The sequence below is a fragment of the Micromys minutus genome (genome assembly GCF_963924665.1).
Source record: "Micromys minutus genome assembly, chromosome: 4".
Taxonomy (NCBI): Eukaryota; Metazoa; Chordata; class Mammalia; order Rodentia; family Muridae; genus Micromys; species Micromys minutus.
The window spans coordinates 43,273,273-43,295,204 of NC_137973.1; the positions used below are offsets into that span (position 1 = coordinate 43,273,273).

Genomic DNA, 21,932 nt, shown 5'->3' on the forward strand with positions numbered 1-21,932 from the left:
GGGGTGCCCTTTTCTGTGGAGAAAAGAAGTGTATGGGGTGGGGTGGGGCACACACCTCATATACTCACATCAAACCATGTTAAGAAGACATTGGACCCTCCTCAGCCATGTTCACCACACCAAGCCCAGTTCTCAAATCACCCCATAAGAAGAGAAGATGAAGCTTCTATTTGGGTATCCTGCAAACTGAGGTGTAGTTATTGAGGCCTATGATGATTTACAAATTAGACAAAGTAGAAAGTTAACAATAGCTAATAATAAAAATAAAGCAATTAGGGGCGGAGAGATTTCTCAGCAGTTAAGGGCACTGAGAGAACCCGGGTTCAAATCCCAGCATCCACATGTCAGCTCAGAACTGTCTGGAACTCCAAGATCTGACATTCTCGTACAGATACACATGCAGCCAAAACACCAGTGCATATAAAGGTAAACACATGAAATAAATATAAAGCAACCGTAGCAATATCCTGTAATGAAATTGTCACATCTTCACTCTCCTGGTTTGAGACTGTTACTTAGTAAAATAAGGATTACCTGAAGAGGACTTGTTAGTATGAGTTTGCCAAGTGGACAAGAGGAGGACTTCTCTAAAAGAAAACATCATGTCCTGTGGATGTTTCAGAACTATAGATTATTTAAGTGTGGCTAGAGCATAGGTTGTCTGGGTGGAAGTTGAGAAAAAGGGATAAAGAGAAGTTTGCAGAACCCAGATCCGGCGCATGACTTCCAGGAGGTTCTGGTTACAGCTGAGGCGTTGGGGACTTTACGGAAGCCTACCCCGGCTGCAGATACGATCTGACCGAGAACGTGAACCATTCCGTGTCATGTATCCGTGCCGTAAACATGGCCTACCCTGTTACCATTTACCAGTAACCATCCTGATCAGTGGATGGGGGGCAGAGCCCGGGACACCAGTCGGGTTTGGCTTTAGCTGTTACACCAATGGAAATGCTGCCATTTAATCAAGCACTATCGGTCCCCAACTTGGTTCAAGACTGAAAAATATGCAGAAAATTAGGATTTATGAGCAAAATAGTAACAGCAGACACTCACAAAGCATCCCCTTGTTCTTGAAATAGAGATGCGGATTAGGATAAACAGTCTTAGAGATGCAGTGTGTGAGAAGGATTAGAAAGTAGCCATTCATCTAGACCTGAGGCCCTCAGCATAACCTCCAGGAAACAGCATGCTGAACAGAAAAAAAAAAAAAAAGAGTCCCTCAACAGGAAAACTATCACACTGTCGGGAGACTGATATTAGTGTCTTTAAGGGTTTAGTTCAGTTGTTGCTTGGGTGTTAGTTCTGGATTTAGGAGGACCACTGCTAACCCATGTCTTCCAAACAGGAGCTGGTCAAACACACCCATGACCCTATGGAAAAGGCGAACCTGAAGCTGGCTCTGGATGCAATGAAAGTAAGGGACTTGCTGTGTGTATCTGTGATACCCTGACCCGCTAACATCCACACTTGTTACTGGGGAGGCAAGCAAACTGATTGGCTGACATAGACCTTCGTTCTTCTCTGCTTTCACGAGCCTGGGACTTCCAGGTATTTGCTATGTAACTTAGACTGACCTCGACCTGAAGCTCTCTTCCTGCATCAGCCTCTGAAATGGAATTCTTACATGGCTTTTAGTGACAGACCAAAGTGCCATAATTCCAAGGGGAATGCTGAAACTACTTTTGTAGAGTCTGCTTACTTTTTAGCCTCCAGGAGTGACTGCGTCAAACGACTTTGTTCCATCCACGGTCTTCTTGTTGTTTTGCGTATTGAATAAGCTGAGAGTCACAGGTGACTTGAGGGCCACCAGTGTGGTTCATTTTCCCAAGGCCAGGTTTTCCCCTCTGCCAGGTTGCCCGTGGTGGACTCTGTACTAGGGGATTTCACTTTGGGATTTTTGTTTCCAGTTAAACCCGAGAGTCAGGAAGCAGCTAGATTGATAGAAGCAGATGTGCATTATGCTTTGCCAACTCGACTCTGAGCTGCAACAGAAACAGAATCAAGTATTTTGAGACAAAGTGATAGAGTATTACAGCCAGCTGTGCTCTGGACCAGTCTCAGCACTGGCTCTGCTATGTGGCTGCTCATCCTGTGAGTGTCAGGACTGTCACTTGGTCATTTATTGTGGCTACAAAAGCAAGACATTTTGGTCCTTAAAGGAGTCATTTATAGAGGGGTCCTACGGAAAGCCAAGCGTCCCCTGAGAACACGTTAGGAATTGTCATTTGCAGAGTTGTGTTCATGCTGCAGATCCGTTAAAGAGGCTAAAGGCGGAAAAAAGATAGAAAAAGCTTAGAAAACAGGAAAATGTGGATCGCACCAAGTAAAAATAGCCAGTTACAGTATAGCAGGATGAGCTAATGCTTTTTTTTTTTAAAGCCATTTTAAAATAGGTAAAGGCTCGTGGAGGAGCAGGGCTGAGGGTCTTGTTGACTTTATTGTCTCTCTGCAGCTTCGTTCTTCACCTCCGCTTTCTTTCTCTCTTACTCACTCTAAAATTGAAGCTTGAAGCGGTCTTCTTGACTGAGCGCTCTTAGGAGCTAATGAGACATTAACTGGTTTCAAAAGGACAGGCTTGCTCGGGCAACCAGTAACTTTGTGTTAGGTTTTCTTTGCTGCTAATCCTTCAGCCCTGCCCTTCCTGTCCCCCAGGGAAAAGATGTACCACTGTCAAGGGCAGCCAGAAATGCTCCTGGAATTTAAATCTTCCTGACCTACTTGCCTTGGGCCTTTGCAGACTTTCCTTGGGATTTTGTTTTTTTTGTTTTCTTGTTTTTGTTTTTGTTTTTTTGCTTGTGTTTTGTTTTTGTTTTTTAAGGCAGCAGCATTCTTATCCTCCATAGGGGCGTGGGATTTGATAACTCTTCAGACTTCTCGGCTGCATACCCCCACATTTGACAACTGGCTTTGAGACACAGCTTTGATTGACTGAGTGGTGGTTTCATTGTCACTGAGACATTGTGGTAGTGACTTTCAGCACTGGTGGAATTAATGATGTGTTTTTCTTTCAGAGCAGCCCGCATCGCTAATCTTCCTGTGCCTTCTTTCTGTTTCCTTCTCTCCACTCTCTAGGACTTGGCACAGTATGTGAATGAAGTAAAAAGAGATAATGAGACCCTTCGTGAAATTAAGCAGTTTCAGCTATCTATAGAAAACTTGGTATGTAATTATCCTCCCGCCCCGTCTTCCCCTCATCCCCACAGCACGGGGCATCCAAGAGCTGTTGTTGGGGAAAAGATAGTTTACTTTCAACTCTCCATTGTTAAAAGTTGTTTTCTCCCCCTCCTCTTTCTGTCTGGTCTTTATACTCACGGGATGCTTCCTGTGACTTTGCCATGGTCCAGGTGCCTCTGTTGCTTGCCTCTCTCCCTCAGTCTCTTGCCTCCTCTCCCAAAAGCTCCAGAGAACAATAAAGACAGCTCTAGTTTTGGTAACATGGCTAGAAAAAGTTTTTTTTTATGACATTTGTCATTTAATTGGGTCCAAAGAATGAGAGGCCAGAAAGTCTATGGTATTAGTGATCCAGACGACGCCTTAACAAGTGAAAAGTCCAGCGATGGGTAAGAAGCACTTGGGGTGTTCAGGAAGCTGAGAGGCAAGGGTTGCTGGAACAGAACAGAAGGTGGTGTGCTCTGAGGTCACAGGGGATGGAGAACCTCATTGGTTAACCTTGTAGTCCAATGGGGTTAGGGCTTTGCTGTTACTGCAGTGGAGATCGGAGACATTTCTATCTGCGAGTATCCCAGACTTGTTTATATTTCAAGAAGTCCTTTCAGGGAGGCAGCCGGGCAGCTGTAGACATGGTTTCCAGAGAGGATGGAGAACTGGATTCGCTGGCAGGAAGTGCATAGGGAGAATGGCTTTGAGGTATTTTTGGCAAAGTGATTTCACTGCTGTGCTTTGAATGCCCCTGTATGTTCCTTTCTTTCTCTATGTGCGGCCACCTCCCCACTGCACGGTGCTGTCACCTGTGTCCTTGACAATCCCTGTAACCACAAACAAACAGCAGACTTCCAACTCATGCTCCTTCCTGGACTTACCCATTCCTGTTGTCATCAATGTCTATCCATTTGAAAGTACTCGATGAACTGAACGTAAATGGTTTCCCGAACTCAGTGAATAACCACCCACATGTGTTAAATGACTGCATTATGCTGTGTTTACAGTCAGTCTCTAGTCTTCTAGTCTTTCTCATGGGATGTTCTACCTTTGAACATTTCCTACTTAGAGCCCAGAGTATTTGTCTCCATTATGGTCTATTACATTCTTTCTAGGTCCAGTTGAAACTCTGGAGGTTTTCCCCTCCCCCTAACCACCCACCTTCCTTCCCGTTTTCGGATTCCACGGTATACCTCTTATGGAAGCATAGGCAGTGTAATGATATGGGTCACAGTCAACTGACCACCATAACACGTATGCGTAAATATGCCATTCAGTACATTTACCATCTTGTATAGCCACTGCCTCTATCCATCCCCCAAACTCTTTTTCATCTGGTAAAAATGTGTTCGCTGAGCACAGACCGCTCATTCTGTTCTCTCCACAATCCCGGGCACCATTCTGTCTGTGAATTCAGCACCTTTGAGGCCTCTGATTTATAGGACCACGTAGTATTGGTGCACTCTTGTGTCTGGTTTACTTTATAAGCATTCATCCACATTGCAGAGTGTGAGTTTTGTCTAAAGGCTGTGTGATGTAATCATTGGGTGCGCTACTCCACGTTGTGTCTTTTTATGCAGAGAGCATTAGCTTCTTTCCCATTGGAAGTATTGCACATGATGCTGCTGTGTTCGGGGATGTGCCGACGTCTGTTAGAGTGCCCGCTTTCATTTCTTTTGGTTATATAGTAGGGTTTCTGAACTATATGGTAATTCTATGATTAAATTTTGAGTTATTTCCATTCCTCCACTGACAGCAGCTGCCCAGTTTGCATTCTTACTAGTGATATAAATGGATTCCAGTTTCTTCATGAACTTGGCAAATGCAAATTTTCAGGTCTCTTTTTAAAATAATTTCTTGTGCAAAATATATATCCAAATGAGGTAGTATCTGATTGTGGGTTTGATAAGATTTTTCTAATGAATAGTGGTGTTAAACATTGTTTTGTGTGTTCACTGAACATGTTTGGTTTGAAGAAATGTTTATTTGAACATCTTGGTTACTTTGTACTCCTGATGTGATGTGTGCATGCACACTAACAAGTGTGTGCTTGTAGTTTATACATATATTCCCATAGGTCCCTCATCACACAGACTTTCTTCTGCACACAGTGTTGGTGGCACCGTAAGTTCCAGTTCACCCACCTTTCCTACCTTGCCTACACTTTTCATGTCACATTCAAGAACTCAGTGCTAACGTTAATTCTTTAAAAGGCATTTCCTCTTATGTGTAGATCTTTGCTCTGGGTGGTTATTTTTAGATACACTATAAAGCTGAGGTCCAACTTTATTCTTGTTCTTGTGGATACATAGTTTCCCCTGCTCTATCTGTACTTCAGTTCTCCCCACCCAATGTTCTTGGCACTTTCTAAAAGCAATGAGGTGAATAGGTGAGTGCGGACCTAGAAATCACATCTACATCTTTTATTGGAATGAAATCCGTAGGTGTCATCGATAAGCTGCAGTCAATTCTCTTTTCCTTAACAAGTGCTGTAAGTGCTCATTCATAGTTTCAACTATTCCGTGTGAAAATACATCATTAAATGTGACATCAGAGAAGCTGATCCTGGAGCTCTCATCTCATCCTTCTGTCCCCGGCTCCAGTGATCTCCCCTCCCAGATGGCTTTAGGGATGGTTATGCATCTGCAGTTACATGGTCTGTGAACATTTGTGTCCTCTGTGTGGTGTGTGCTATGAACACAGAGGCTGCCTCATTCTACCCCGCATGCATGACAAATATCACCTACTCTAATTTTCCTGTGATTAGTATCATTTCCCCTTTTGGATAATATTTTTTTTTTTATTTTTTGAGATTAAAGTATAATTACATACATAGTTTTCCCCTTCCCTTTATCCTTTCAAAACACTTCTCAAGTAACCCCATCCTGTTCTCTTTCAGGTCCTTGTAAATTTACACCTTGCTCAGTCTGTTTAATGTCACTTATATTATATATTTTCAGGGCTGACTATTTAGTAGTAGATAACCAATTGAATTGACGTGGTTTAACCTAAAAACGACTATTTCTCCCAACCTCAGCATTTCTTAGTTGCCTGTAGTTGTGTTTTGTTTATTTTATTTTTTTGTTGTTTTGTCTTTGTGTAGACATGGGGCTTTGTGAGGTCTCCTTTTCACATTAGCAGGTTTATATGTCTTTGTTCAGCTGTGTTTAGGATACAGGGTGATGAGACCTCACAGGTATAGACTCTCTGGTATTTTAGGACACACAGTCTTACAGACAACCCTCAGTTTGTCTGACCTTTATAATCTTTCCATCTCTTCTGCAATGGTTCCTGAGCTCAAGGGGCAGGAGTTGCACCACAGACAGATGAGTTCTCCACAGTTCTCCACTTTGATTGCTTGTGCCTTTCTGTATTGTCTCTGCTGCAAAGAGATGTTTTCTGGGTGAGGGGTGAGAAATGCACTGATCTGTGAGTATAAGGTCACCTACTTAGAAGGGAATCAGGGATTAGGTGGGTGGAGTAAAGGAGTAGTCAGTTCTCCTTTGACCTCCATGACTTCACTATCTCTAGATACCCAGATAGGGTTCAATCTCTGGCATGATTTTGATCTTGTTGAGTGGACCTTAAGTCCTCTTAGAGAGCTCTTGGTTACTGACAAGTTATGCGTGCCACACTTACTGTAACCCTATGGTTATTGTGGCATGTTGGTTTAGGTATCACAGTTGGATAGGATGATTGGTTGGTGCCTTCAGTTGGAGGCTTGAATGATACTTTGTGGTACATAAAAGCTAGTCCTCAGGAGGGCAAGGCTTTCAGGTCAGATCCAGCTCTGGTAACTTCCCTTTTAAGATCACATGCAGAAGTAGTGTCCACAATATTCCTGCTGTACAAAGGATGGGTGGGTTTTTAAATCTTATCTTGTTTGCAAGTCCTTGCCTTTGAGGGTAGATGTGTTAAAATAAAATAAAAATGATATCCTAGAAAAATGTCTTCCCTGATGTTTACTTCTGTTTGTATGTGATTGTGAAAGGGTTAGACACACACTTTAGATTTATTTAAAGATGTATCTGTGTTTTAGAACCAGCCAGTTTTGCTCTTTGGACGACCTCAGGGAGACGGTGAAATCCGAATAACCACATTGGACAAGCATACGAAACAAGAAAGGTGAGTGGCTCGCTGTGCACTCTCACAGTGGTAGCTGCTGTCACAGAAATGTGGCATTAGTCAGCTATCCTAGGACTGGTGGCAGTGTGCAGGACAGGGTCCAGCCAGTCACTGGTCCCTTACCTTTTCTAAGGTACGTTCCATGCATTGCTTCTCTTTCTAGCTTGCACTCCGTTGATCTGTCTGAGGTTTTAGGTGCTAGATAAAACTGTTAGAAGATAAGATTCATTTCAATCATAAAATGCCACCAGACAATTGTTGTAAAACCACGATTACCTTTTTAAAAAGACTCATGAAAAACATCCTAGAAAGGAAGGCTGAATGGGAACTATTTAGTGATATTTTTATTTAGGGAGGAGACCTTTAGGCAGAGTCCCTGAATATCCTTAGTACTCTTGGCCTTTTATTCTCTATCACCACAGGTGATTGTCAAACAGATGCTTTTGTGGAGGTTTCTGAACTCTGTGTAGAAAAGGTCTGCCAGCAGGGGGCAGCATTGGCCCTTGTTTCCACCTTGATACCCTGACTCCTCAGGTATCTCAGGAACCACACATTTGACTTTGAAGATGAGGAAAGTGTTTGCACACCGGGGAATGTGTCATTGTCACAATCATTGGCTAAGAATAAGTGTGTTAATCACTGAGAATTTTAAAAAGCACACATTTATTGCGGTTGGATGATAAGGTTAGAAGATTCGTTTCCTTCCTCAATTAACATTGTTTTTAATAAGGAAAAAAAATAACACCAAAACTTAACCATCACTATCCTGGCTTGCAGTTTCTCTTAAGGTGACCCATTAAATTGTGACACCGAACACAAGGAGTGAAGGCACAGGTTCCAAAGTTAGCTTGGGTGTGATCTTACTCTGTGCCCGATCTTCAGTGTAATGTTTGACAATTTACATACAACCCCTGTCCCCCAGGCTGGGCTTGCTCAGGAAGAATGAGAGTAATTCCTACCTTGATGTCTTGTTTGTGGAATGGATGAATAGTTCTCTAAGATTTGATTGATTGCTATTATGGTTGTAGGAGATCTGTCTGATCTTGTTTTTTTTTTTTTTTTTTTTTTTTTTTTTTTTCTGAGATCTTTAACATTTAAATAAAAAAGGGCAATTGTTCACGAGCAGTTTTATGGCCTATTTCAAGGACTCTATAGTGTATGGATTGCTTTTCTAGCCATCCTTCCCTTTCTTTTGTTAAAATGATGGGAACTGGGGTGGAGTGGTGCTATCTCCTCCTTCCTCGTGGTGAAGGACAGTGATACTCCTGTGGGTCTGTCCTCCTTGCTTCTAAGGTTCAGCCCTGCCGGTGGCCCTCAGTGTAGAAGGAGGCTTGGCTGCTCAGTCGCTTCGCAGGGGTGGGGGATGTGTGTGCTGGTAACCCGCTTGCTGTCAGTCACCCACACTGTCCCTCTTTCACAGGCATATCTTCTTATTCGATTTGGCAGTGATTGTCTGTAAAAGGAAAGGTGACAACTATGAGATGAAGGAAATCATAGACCTGCAGCAGTACAAGATAGCCAACAACCCCACCACGGATAAAGAGAACAAAAAGGTGACTTCGGGAGGCGGGGCAGCCAGCAGTGATCTGTGCAGGGCTTTGAATATTCAAATACAGTCATCCTGGGGCGTCTAGACCCCTCCCTCCCCAGTAGGTCCTATATACAATGGCTTAGTGTTCACATGGAAACCATGCAAGTCTTTCTGCATAATTTAAACGTCTCTAGGCTCTTGGTAATACTTAAGACAACACTTGAGTTCCTGTTATACTGCATCATTTAGCAACAGTGAGGAGGGAAACAAGTCTGTACATGTTTCGTACAGATGCAATTTATATTTTTTTCATCTGCAGTTGTTGAATATTTGAGTGCAGATCCTGCAAGTCTGGGGTCAGATTATGTATGTGCATTAGAGTGAGAGGCTGCTGACTGAATCAGGCATTGGATTTTCAGAGATTGATTTGGTACAGGTTCCTATGCGCTATGATTGGGTCCTGACAGAGTTGATCCGGCCATTTCTAGTTCCTCGGATCAATATGGTGATAATGATTTTCGTATCAATATGAAGTTGGTGACTGATTCTTCTCAATATCGAGTTGGTTACAGTCGTCAATGTTAAGGCTGCTAAAGTTATAAGGTTTTGTGTGCATGGTTATGATGTGCTCCAGTGAATTTGGAGATGCGTTCTTAACCAATGATAATCATTAACTTGAAAAATATTCATTTTCACAGTGGTCTTATGGCTTCTACCTCATCCATACTCAAGGACAAAATGGATTAGAATTTTATTGCAAAACAAAAGATTTAAAGAAAAAATGGCTGGAACAGTTTGAAATGGCTTTGTGAGTATTTCGATGTTTAAAATTTATTTTTGTATGTGGTTTGCACTTGCACAAATCTCTCTCTTTCTCTCTCTCTCTCTCTCTCTCTCTGTGTGTGTGTGTGTGTGTGTGTGTGTGTGTGTGCTAAAGGCTTTATCTCCTTTAGTGTCTACCCTTGATACTGAGTCAGAGGCTGTCAGTTGGACCCAGCCGAGAACTCACTGGTTTGGCTAGACCAGCCTGACACCGTGCCTCTGGGATCCCCTTTGTCTGCCACCCAAGCTCTGAGTTTAAAGGCTGGCTAAGGTCCTCAGGTTCTGAGGATTCCCACTCGGGTGGTGATGCCGGCAAGTGCTCTCCCTAGTGAGCCACTTCCTGAGCCTCTACTTCAGAGTTCACTGTGTCTACTGTTTAAAGCACTGGTGAGTCACAGAAGCTTTCCTCTGCTAGTGGCTGCCCATGTGCACAGAGGCTCTGAGCAGGGATGCAAAGGCAGAGTGTGGGCTGCTCCTGGTGAGAAGAGTGCTGGTGAATTTCTTCAAAAGGAAGAAAGAGGGAGCTCAAACCTTCTCTTTGACTTGCTTCTCCTGGAAAGACTTTCAGTCTTTACCTTTTAGTGCCTCAAGAAATTTAATTATGAGGACACATTTTTCCTGTAATTGCTGGTTTTAATATATATCCCTAAATTAGATATTTTTATTTATAGAATAAATAAATTATAACTTTTTCATTTATAAAAATCCACAGATATGCACACATCTGTACATCCTTTGCTTCAAATATAAAGACTGGTGTCTTCCTTCGATTTCAAACTCATTGTTTGAATCCTTGCTGACTTTCAGGTATATGCAGTGGATGCTTTAGGGCGGTATTTCTTCCAATGTTCTTTCCTCTTATTAAAGAGGAAGCTCAACAAAGAGGTGAAAATGCCCAGACCTGGTTCAAGAGAAATAGCACACAAGCTGTAATAACTGAGAACACACTGTTAGGTGTTTCTTTGTAGTTTTGATGTTTATAAATTGAGAAGGTGCATCTTGACCCGTATTGTGGAAGCCCTCTGGTCACCCTGGACTGAAATGGTTAAACAGGGCGGGGTTAAGGGAACCCTTCCGAGCCCTTCTACTGTGCTCTACTACTCCCTGTCCAGTTTTTATTGTTTTGATTTTAAGAAATGCTTGTATTAATATAAAATTGAGATGGAATTAGGATGCTTTTTGAAGTTTTTATTTTGTGTGTGTGTGTGTGTGTGTGTGTGTATGTGTGTGTGTGTGTGTATGTGTGCATATGCATGCATGCTCACAGGTATATGCACACATCTGTGCACACACAAATGCACAGCACAGCTTGTCTGTGGAAGGTAAGGGAGCAACTCTTTTTTTAAAAATTCTTTTTTAGAGATTTATTTATTTATGTATATAAGTACATTGTACTGTTGTCAGACACACCAGAAGGGGGCATCAGATCCCATTACAGATGGTTGTGAGCCACCATGTGGTGGCTGGGAATTGAACTCAGGACCCATGGAAGAGCAGTCAGTGCTCTTAACTGCTGAGTCATCTCTCCATCCCCAGGGAGCAACTCTTAGGAATAGATGTCTGTCCTTCAGTCATGTCCTTCCATCCTTCAGACTCTGGGGATGGAACTCAGGGCATCAGCTTTGGCAGGTAAAACTTTCACCTGTCGAGCCATTTTGCTAACTCAAGACTCATATTTTGAAAGAAATGATTTTTTTTTTTTAAAAAATCAAGTCTGCGTTCTGCTATATTCATAGCTGTAGCTGTCTATAGTTTTAGCCAAGTCATTGATTTTCAGAAGCCTCAGTTCCTGCATCTGTAAATGGGGCTAGTGATGTTTAATCTGAGTTGCAAATACTATCTCAGCAAAGTGCCAGCCACATGCTGCAATGTAAGGCTCATGGTATTTACTGTTCAAAGGGTGGTATCTAGTATTACTGCTGCTAGTGTAATGTTTTATATTTGAGGACCTCGCATGCTTGTGAGCACAAAGATAACAGTTTCTGATATAGTAGTATAGTCCTTATACTTGGTTATTGATTATAATAGTTAAGTACAAAAGCTCAGCTGCATGAACATGACATCTACATTAAAGGCTGCATCTACTTTGGGCACAGCTGTTGAGTGGGCAATGCCGGTCCAGTCTGTGATCCAGAATGATCAGCCTCACATACCTTGTGCTCCTTCAGTGAGACAGCTGGAGTTGGGTGGTGGGAATCAGAACCATAAGATGCTGGGAGTGGTGAGTGTATCCAGAGGCAGAATGGATCTCAGACCTTTGGCCTGTGGGAATGATGTCAGACTAGAGTTTTCTGATGTTTGTCTGGGCTGTAGACTCTTTCTCTGAGTGGAGTTTCTCCAGTGGAGGGCAGCTAAGTGTCTTGTCTCAGAGGAGGCAGGGTCCTCATGCCGCATAATATCCTATCAGTGACCATTTTGTTGCATTTTCAAATTGCTCATCCTTTATACAAGGCAAGTGAGGAATGCTTATCCTCTCGCATGTGAAAGAGGAATCCGTGGCAGGCAGAGGCTGTTCAGTTGGAGGTTGTCTGAGTATCACCTGCCTTTCCCTTTCGGGCTCTCGTTCTCTTCTACTGACCTTAGCATTTGGCTTCTGTCTTCAGTGTTGGTTACTTTAAAGTATAACAAGGCTCCTGGAGTTCCAGCTATAAAATCTACCTAGCAGATGGAAGAAGGCAATCCCTTTCTTTTGATGAACCTTCAACAGCACACATTTTTCTTAAATCAATGTAGAACTTGGACATCTAACTATACATGACAAGGGAGGCTGGGGTTATCATTCCCGATTCACACGGGTTTGAATCAAGGCTCTCTCCCTGTGGCAGAAGGAAAGGAGGTGGCCTTTTAGTGGCAGGCAGCTGGCAGTCACAGCTTGCAGGGTGCACAGGGTGTAGACTGAACTGAGTGGCTCCTCTGCACTCACACCTTTGGGGGCCAAGCACTCCTCTAGATCTTTGGATACTTTGAGGCACCCCAGTGAAGCACAAGAAGGAGTCCTGTTTGTGGTTTGAAGTTCTGATGACTGCTTGTTTGAAGAGGTGAAAGGAAGACATGCTCTTCTGCAAATTTACTGAGCATCAAATCCTGCGGGGTTCTGTAAGCAAAAGTTAAAACATGCAGGGTAAAATAAAAGCAGCACCTCCTTAAGGTATCAGCCTATCTATTATCTTAACATCCCCCCTTACTTTTGGAGCTAGATACATCAGGAAGCCCTGAAAACCAAGCTATTAGCTTTCTAAGTTCGGCCTCACCTTGCTCTTCATGAAGTAGAATAATCCAGGTAAATGCTGAAAACTTAAGATTTTGCCCAAGGGTCAGATTAATCTGTTTATTTATTGCTTCCCATTTTGCTGCTTTTCTAAGTCCCAAAAGACAAGGAAACCCAAGAAGCATGTGGTATTGTAACAATGTAGAAAATGCAGACACACTTCTGTACCAGTGGAGGGCCTTCTACACCCCAGAAGGCCAGCCCTTCCCAGTGTCTTTAGCTTTAGTCTCCCTCTTATCTTCCTGGAACTCTCTGGACTGTGCCTTAAAGGAACATTAAAAAGGATGATGGTGGTTGATCAATGGAATTGATGTTTTTAAGATGGACGAATTGTTTGCTCATTTCATTTACAGAAGATGGCAGTTCTGTTTATAGGAAGATCAGACTGTTTCCGTTGAAAATATTTGCAGATACCTATAAGGCATTTCGAGCCTATTCTGAATTTGGCACATTGGAGAACAAGGCAGAGAGTGCATGGAAGCCTGGAAACAGTGAGGATGGACAGGACACAAGCCATCTCCCAGTGGTGACCTGGATCTCAGCCTCTGTCTCTCCTAAGCACACCCAACCCTTGCTCAGCAGCATGTTCTCTGACCTTGTCTGGCCGGTGCAACTTCCAGCGTTTAGAATGTGCAGTGAAACACATTAGTACCTGGCAAACTCCTTAGGAAAAGCTGGATGAAGAGAGAGAGGTGGCAGGGGCCCACTTGGATAGGGAAGGAGAAAAGAGCTGTCTCTCCTTTTCCTCACTCAAGGGGTTAGTAGCACTGGTTGTTGTTGAGGTTGCAGAAGACAGCGTGGAGCTAAATGCTGCTTTGTTGCTGAGGTGCTGGGAGTCTTATGACGAGTTTAAGAGGCTGACTGGTTGGGACGCATGACTTGCTTTTTTTTATTCCCAAAATGTTTTTTGTTGCCAATTTTTTTTTCTATAATTCCATTTGGTCATCTGAGAAATAGGAGGACAAGGGTCTGTATTCAGTTTGGCTGTATTTGATATGGATGTGAATACCTAGAACCAGCTACATCCAACCATTTATAAGGTTCGCTCGCCTAACACCTGTGTGTACTGTGCTCTTACGTTCTGATGAGCTTTAAATGAATAAATGTCCCAGTCACTTTGTAGGCTCGGAAACCAGTGATCACAGGATCATGTCTGCAATGTTGAACGATGTTGCTACTCTATCGTTACCACTGAGTTTGGTATCTCAGTGCACAGGATTGTCCTTATCCCTGAAGCTTTTAATTATCTAACTGCACTCAGATCGAGTTATCTAAAATGGATCCTCTATAATTGCTTTATTTTGTTCTTATTGTGAAAAACACACAAGGATCCTTGATTTGTGTGTGTGCGCGTGCATGTGTGTGTGTTGCAGAAATAAGTCCAAACAGTGTCAAACATAAAATAAATGGGAACAAAGTTTTAATGGTGATTTTTATTTTATTTTATTATTTTACTTTTTTTTGGAGATACAGTCTCATATGGTTCTGGTTGTCTTGGATCTCACTATTAGCTGAGGTTGAAATTGAACTCCTGATTCTGTTAAGTTCCCAAGTGCTGGAATCACAGGTATTTAGGTGTGTGTTACATGCCCAGACTCAAAGCTTTTTAAAGGAAGAGCTGGAAAAAGAAAGAAAAGATAAAGGCATAAAGGGAAGTAGATACAGTAGAAAGAAGTAGGTTCGGGATTAGTCTCTGTAGAATTTATTAAGGAAAACGAAAGGGCCTGTGGCCTTAGGTTTCTTCTGACCAGGCTGACTCAATTCTTGCTTCCTCTTTTGAAGGTACATAGGCCATTATCATAGGCACCATCTTAGAATTTTAACTGTGTCCTGGCTGACTGACAGTGCTGAGGAACTAGCTCAAGGAAAGAGGAGCACAGAGGCCAGTTAGTATCTGTTTGGATAGTATTCATCCACTGATGGCTGTGGCAAGAAGAAAATGGGACCTCGGAAGGAGAGTGTAGAGTTGGGGAGGGGCTCTGGGCTGCACTGCCTGTGTCACACCAGCTGTCCAGACTGGGTGGCTCCTGAGCTGAGAGTCTCCAGGGATGAGCTCAGAGAAAATTGCTGCCACTAAAGAAGAGAGTGAAGATACAGCCATAAAGCTCTACAAGCCAGAGGTCCATTTAACATGAGATCCAGTTTGGCTTCTTAATTTATTCACCCTCTCTCCCCCAAAAGTACAAAAAAAAAAATGTGCATGCCAGAGAATTAAAAAGAAAAATTTAAATAATCAAAGGTCAAATAAAATAGCATTTCCTTCAAACTCATACTCTACCAGGGGAGAACATTTTCTTGAAGCTTAGTTTCTATATAGATTGTAGAAATGTGTGCTCACTCACATTTTGAACTCAAAATTATATTTCATCAAGTATAATTTGTTTTGATCTGAAGTATTGCCAAGATATTCTGAATATCAGAGTGATAATTACAATATAAAATTGGGTTCATTCTATAAATTTTTATTGAGCACTTCCTTATTGCTGAACTTTTGTTCTGGGCACAAAACAGTGATTGAGCCATTGAGATTGAAATTACAAACACACACACACACACACACACACACACAATGTATATATGAGTGTATATGTATATGTACATATGTATGTATTTATAAATATTGTTGTGTTCAGCTAATCTTTATAGGAGATTAAATTTTAGAAGTGAGTCCTTGACGGTTTAACCCAACTCATCTCTTTCTCTAATCTCATTTACTCGGGTATTAAAAGATAGAAGCCAAGAATGGCATCACCCAACCCTCCACACCCATCTCTGACTGCTTGGCTGTACTCTTCTTCACCACACACCTTAGTTCAGGCCTTCTGCTTCTTTCTTCTCACCTTCCCAACCCAACCATTCTCACCAAGCATCCAGGTCATCTCACCATCATTTCATCTTTGCAGATTCTTAATTGCACTTGGTAAGATAATGATCTTATTTTCTACCAGGACCAAAGAAAGCCCCATGTCTTCCTATTCCACCCGTCTCTTCCAGCCATATCTCTTACCATTCATTGTCTTCCATGCCAATTTTGCTCTAGTTATATTGCGTATTTTGATCCCTAGAGGATTCATGGTCCTCAAACGGTCATGTATGAGAGTTTCTGCCTGGAAAAGTCTTTGCATTTGTTTGGTAGCTAGTTGTAGATGCCCTGGGTCTTAACTTTAGTGTTACTCTGTGTTACTTCTTACCCCTATACCAAATGAATGATTCCATCTCCCATTTCCTCGGAGTTTAGAACATTTTCTTAGACAAGGAATCTCCACACACAGTGTCTGCAGCTTTGCCTCCGTCCAGTGACCACCCCTCTGTTAACAAGGATCTATTACTTCTCATCTCAGTTCAGCTTATGTTTTATTCTTTTAAAGGGGAAAGATTCCTTCTTGCTCATTAAGATAGATGTCACATTGAATAACACTGTTAGTCCTATTAGAGATAAACAGAGAATGCTTCATGTGTGTGCCTGGAGGTAGAAAGGAAGGTTTAGTGGTGTGAACAATGCTCTTGAGTTAGTTATGGGTCTAAGGTTTGGGAAGGGTCTCAGGAGATGCATGTCTGTGAACTCTGAATTGCTCTCACTTTTGTGTTCTTTGAAATGCTGAACGTGAAATGACTTTTGTATTACTTTGACTGCTGAATTTGTACATTTCTGGTTCCAAGGCAGACCTCCCTGGGGCTGTGGATCCTTATATCTTTCTACTTATGGCTGCTACCTCACTAGACTCTCATCACCATGGGGGCAGGCAGGGATCTCATGTTAGTGTTACTCACATTTATGATCTCTCTTAGCACATCATCTAGGACATAATAAGTATATTCTTATGTAAATTTAACTTCACCTTTGGAAGTTTATGACAACTAATAAAAGCAAGAAACAAAGACCTGATAGGTTGCAGAATTCTAGCATGTTAACAAAGATGCTCAATAGCCCATGGATAGAGACTTCTTCATCATGGTAAGAAAGTATCTACTGTTAATTCTTTATCAGGTTGCATACATTTATTTTTGTAACTTGCAAAGCTGATGTCATTCTGTCTTGTGTCATTATAAGCTATTAAATATGACATTGCATTTTTTCTAAGGCATTTTTATGCACAGGGAACCTGATATTAGTTAGGCTCCTTTGTGACAGTCTGAGTAGATGCTTAGGTAAGATGTATGCAACAAAGCAGGATGGATAATTTTCACATTATCCTGCCTGTCTTTTAAGTAGCATTGATCTCATCCTCACATGAGCTTAAATCTGCAGAAATAATTTTCAGCTTATGCTGCATGCAGCCTCCTTGTGCCTGGGAGATTTAAACAGAGCATCACCCAAATTATATTCTGGAGCTAGGATGCTCAGAGTTCACGGCTTCCACATATTTGTCTCTACCTCCACAATCCTGATTCCTTTGGCATTCACCTTTTTGTTTTTTAATAATCCATCTGTAAAATTAAGAAGTAAGGCCTTACTTCTTCCCTGTAATTCACATGTAGTCCATGTAGTTTACAGTTTATGTGCTGACAGTGTCACGGGAGACTCATGTCCTGCTCTCATCTTTTCTGTTGTTTGGCATGGTCCTTAACAACCCCATCAGCGCCTACAGTGTGACCACTCTATCTGCTCTCTTAGGTGCCCGGTACTCCTCACCTCCTCCTTTCTGGGGAGTCACTAGCTGGTCCACGCTGTCCACCTCACTACCCATCCTGAGATTAGAGGATTTAAGCCATGCCATGTGCCACCTGAACTCCAAGAAAAGGAACCACAAAAGAAGATGGTCTTTGTTCTTGCTTGACAAAAGGCCCAGGCTTATGATATCAGATACTCCAGTTTTATAGACACTACCTTAGATTTCTAGACTGTGTACTGGGACAGGCACAATCCTACAGCGATTCTCTAAAAAGAAAAGAGCACAAAGGTCAGTCTCTGAGGAAATGCTACCCCAGAATATTCATTCATTAAATAAGTGTGGCTGGTAGAGATGAGGGAGAGAATGAAATTGGGGGTGGAGACTTTGGAGCTGGGGAGCCTCAATTTGACAAGGCGAAATACTGACTTTCTTTCTACTTTTGCTGGGATGGACCTCCCTATAACTACATGAAGCTCTGTGACATAGATCTGTAGCATGACCATTCAAGAGTTTCTTTGTTGTCTTCTCCTTTTCCTGTGTTCCCACCTCCTTTCTTTATCATTGTCTTCACCAAGGGACCTAGGCTCCTTGAATCTTCTGAAATATATGAGTGTGTATATCTTTGGGCAACAAATTTAGTTTTTAGATCAGAGAACAGTGAAGTTTTATGGGAAGATGGAGAATAAATGTGCTATATAAGTCTCTTCAGAACCATTGGATTTCATTAAGTACTAATGCAGAGGCAGGTGATATAGAAATGAATATGTATTCCAGTTTAATGGTTGGGGGTACTCATTCGGTCCCTAGACTGTACTCATTGATTCTTGTCTCAGAGAACAACTAAAATGTTTAAACCATGGAGATGCGGTACATATGTGCCAGCAGTCAGAGAGCTCAACTCCCATGGATCAACAAGATGTCCAACTTTTGTAGAACTTTGTGATCTTATTGTTATTTATTTGTTTAATGTGGTATTACCAATTTTGCACAAGAATTCCCTTTACTCCACCAAAGCAAAAATAAACCTAAATGAATTGTCTATACTTGGCATTATTTTTACAGTACGATTGGGTAGCATAAATGTCTGTTCAAAGAGCTAAGGGTACCTGTTTTGGTAACCAGTTTTATTAAGTCTTGTTTGTAGGTTTTTGGAAAGGAGAATAAGGGTGAGCCTCACAGAATCCAGGATAGATATTGTAGCTCCCTAAGATTTTATCTGCACACTAGCCAGAATGATTCAACCAGAGAGGATTTTAATCACTGATGATCTTTGTGTTCTTGAAGCATTGTGTTCCGAGCTTGAAAGACCTTGTGCATGTTGTTTACCCTGCAAAGGTCTCTAGATTATTCACTGAGGAAAACCGAAAATCAGAGGACACTGGTGTGTAGCTTTGGCTAGAGAAGGAGCTTCCTTGGATAATCTGTGTTTGGGGGTGTGGAAGGGGTGACATTTCTGTTGTGATGGTACACACTTTGCTCTCTTTTGGGCTCCTAAAGCCCATCAGCAGCTTCATTGGAACTTTCAGGTTTAATGACATCATGGCCAGAATATCCACTTACAATCTTTTCTTATTTTTCCAGTCCATATTTATGTTTTGGTTAGTTTAAACTGTCAACTTTATACAACCTAGAATCACCTATAAAGGGTCTTAATGAAGTATTGTATAAATCAGCTGAGCATTTGTATGAGGAATTGTCTTGATTATTGGTGTAGGAAGATCCAGCCCACTGTGGGTAGCCCTATTCACTAGGCTGTACCCTAAATGAGGAGAAAACAACAAGGGTCACTGTGCTCTTGTCTTGCTCTTGACTGCATCTTGGATGTCGATTTAACTAGCTGCTTGAATCCTACTTTTACTTTCCTAAATTGATGGGCTATAACCTAAAATTGTAAGTCAATAAGCACTTTCTTCCTAAGTTTGTCACAGCAACAGAAATAAAACTTAAGCATACTTTTAAAAATGTTTTTTACTCCCATACTTTTAACTCCATCTCCTGCAAAGACTTTCGTGGGCCAATGAGACGACTCAGCTGGTAAAGGTGTTTACTACTAAGCCTGGCAACTTGAAAATTGATCCCCTAGACCTGTATGGTGAAAGGAGAGAACCAGTCCCAAGTTTTTCCCTGATATACACACATGTACCTAATTCCACACAGTGAGTAAATAAATATAATAAAATAAAACTTTGAAGGCTTTTCGGACCAGTTTTAGTAGGAAGAGTTTGTCTACTGGTGTGGAATTCAGGCTGGCATGATTTGCTGCCCCTAGGTGGTGCTGAGTCTTATAATCTCCCTTGTTAAAGCTGGTTCTACTCCCCTGAATCTAATGTATTGTCTATAACCTTTCAAACTTGGCAGTTAAGTTAGTATAGGGAATTATACAGGCAGCAATAAAAAGAAGCAAGACAGGACAATGCTCAGGATAATCTTAGCTGTCGTGAAGTGGAGTCTTAGTATCCATCTTTGTCCAGAAACATGGGAAAGTAGTTCATCCATGACCAATGTTTAGTAAATATTAAACAGTACTCTGGTTATGTTTCTGCTTGGTAATGATCAACTTCTCTTTCTCTGGTTGTATTCAGTGCTTCCTTGACAATTTTTCTGACCTTGGCTATAGATGCTTAGGAGGAAAAAGTCACAGGCGGGGGTGGGGTAGTGTAAAGTGAAAGATTGCTATCAACATTTTCATCATCAAATGTATGTTACTCAGGTTAAGACGAAATGCAAATAGTGTCATTAAGCCGAATTAGCATTGGTTTTCTGAGCCTTTGTGGCAGAGCCTTTGATTTGCTAATTTTCTTTCAATAATGGACTAAACAACACAACCAGGGAAGGTTGAACAGTTCCCTGTGGTGACTGTGCAGTGTCCAGCTTGTCTGGAGACTAACACAAACAATAAACGTGCTTTGGAATTGGGTGTTTTACTGAGTCAACTTAGCATATGGTTTACTGAAAAAAAAAAATGAAATGACATTGTTGACCCTATTAAGATTTAACCAGTAAAGTCTCTACCAAACAGCACTACATTTATTTATTCGTAAACATAAGGTCTTGATTCATACATCATAATTAAAGCTGCCATAATTAAAGCTGCATTGGTAAATTGCCAGCCTTGACTGTAGAAGCAGGAGGGACTTTGTGTTTTGCTGGTTTTGGTCTAGGAGGTAAGTTTAGGCTGGCTAGAAAGATTGAAAGGTCCTGTTTGAAACAACCTTTAAATATCAGTGTGTACTGTGTATCTCTGGTTGTTAGTTTGTCATGCACTTTGAGTCTCATATGCACCCTCAGGAAACGTTCTCAACACTGGGGATATTCATGGTAAGTTCTCTCTAATGGGATTTATGTGGTAATTCTGTGTTATATACTTCCCATCCATGCATACTATTTTCTTGTCAGTTTTATAATGTGACTGTAAAACAATCCTGTATCACCCCTGCTATCTTGATCTAGGAGAGAATGGCACTCGGAGTGACAGTATAGAAAAAGTCCCATGTATGTGATAGTGGTGGGCACACATTCAGTTATCAGCCCACTGGGGGTATAAAAATAGGCATCTGCAATTGAAGATTTGTACTTTTCAAAGAATTGTACACGGTGCTTACTTGCAAGTTAAGCATTGAATGCCTTGTGTGATGAGGAGGTTTCTAGTGGAATTATCAGTTTCATCTTTCATCAGCTCTCATGGTAGAAAATGCTTCCTTGCAAGGTGCCCATAGCTCTTGATTCAAGTATAACTTCCCATTGCCATGGTTCTTGTTGTCTTGAGACAAGGTCTTATGTAGTTCATGCTAGCCTTGAACTTGCCAGGAGTGCCTTGAAATCCTGATCTTCCTGTCTCTTCTTTTAAAGTACTGGGATGCCAGGTTTTCACCACCACACCTAGTTAGGGTCACTGCTTGAATTTAAGAAGAATATTTCTAATCATTCCTTAGATAGCCACCTTTAGGACATTTGAGGGTACACATTTTTCCAAGTCTGTACTTAATATGTATTTTCTTTTGAAATGAAAAGAAACTTAATTTGAAACTTTCCTTAGTTACTCCAATTAAATGCTTAAGTGAGATGAAAGAAAAACATGGATGAACTGTTTAATTTCTGTCCACTTTTATGGGCAGGTTACAAGGAATGCTAGATGCTACCATTGCAGAAAATTTTAGACTTGATATAGTTGAAATATTTCTTAAGACATTTTGGATTCCTGATTGAACTTTGCACATTGTATTATCTGGATTCTTAGGGTGTTAGGAAGGATTCAAATTTTAAATCTTTGTGGTAGAGTATTTAGAGTCAAGGAACATATAGTGATAATTCCTTGCTATTACATAGTGCTTTAAATGTCTAAAGTGTTTTGGGATAATACCTCATTTGATGCTTAAAGACTCCTGTGTGGTGGCTGGGAAAGTATTAGTCCTTA

The 21,932-nt window shown here is 41.5% G+C and overlaps 1 protein-coding gene across 2 annotated transcripts in view; it reads left to right on the forward strand.

Annotated features, from left to right (window-relative positions):
• The window catches only part of VAV3 (vav guanine nucleotide exchange factor 3), a 315,096-nt gene that overhangs the window by 159,644 nt on the left and 133,520 nt on the right, over nt 1-21,932 (forward strand). For both annotated transcript variants that reach the window (XM_080916200.1, XM_080916201.1), the window contains exons 11-15: nt 1,346-1,414; nt 3,073-3,159; nt 7,199-7,284; nt 8,705-8,837; nt 9,514-9,623. In XM_080916200.1, coding sequence (XP_080772326.1) covers nt 1,346-1,414; nt 3,073-3,159; nt 7,199-7,284; nt 8,705-8,837; nt 9,514-9,623 — 485 coding nt within the window. The remainder of the gene's footprint in view (nt 1-1,345; nt 1,415-3,072; nt 3,160-7,198; nt 7,285-8,704; nt 8,838-9,513; nt 9,624-21,932) is intronic.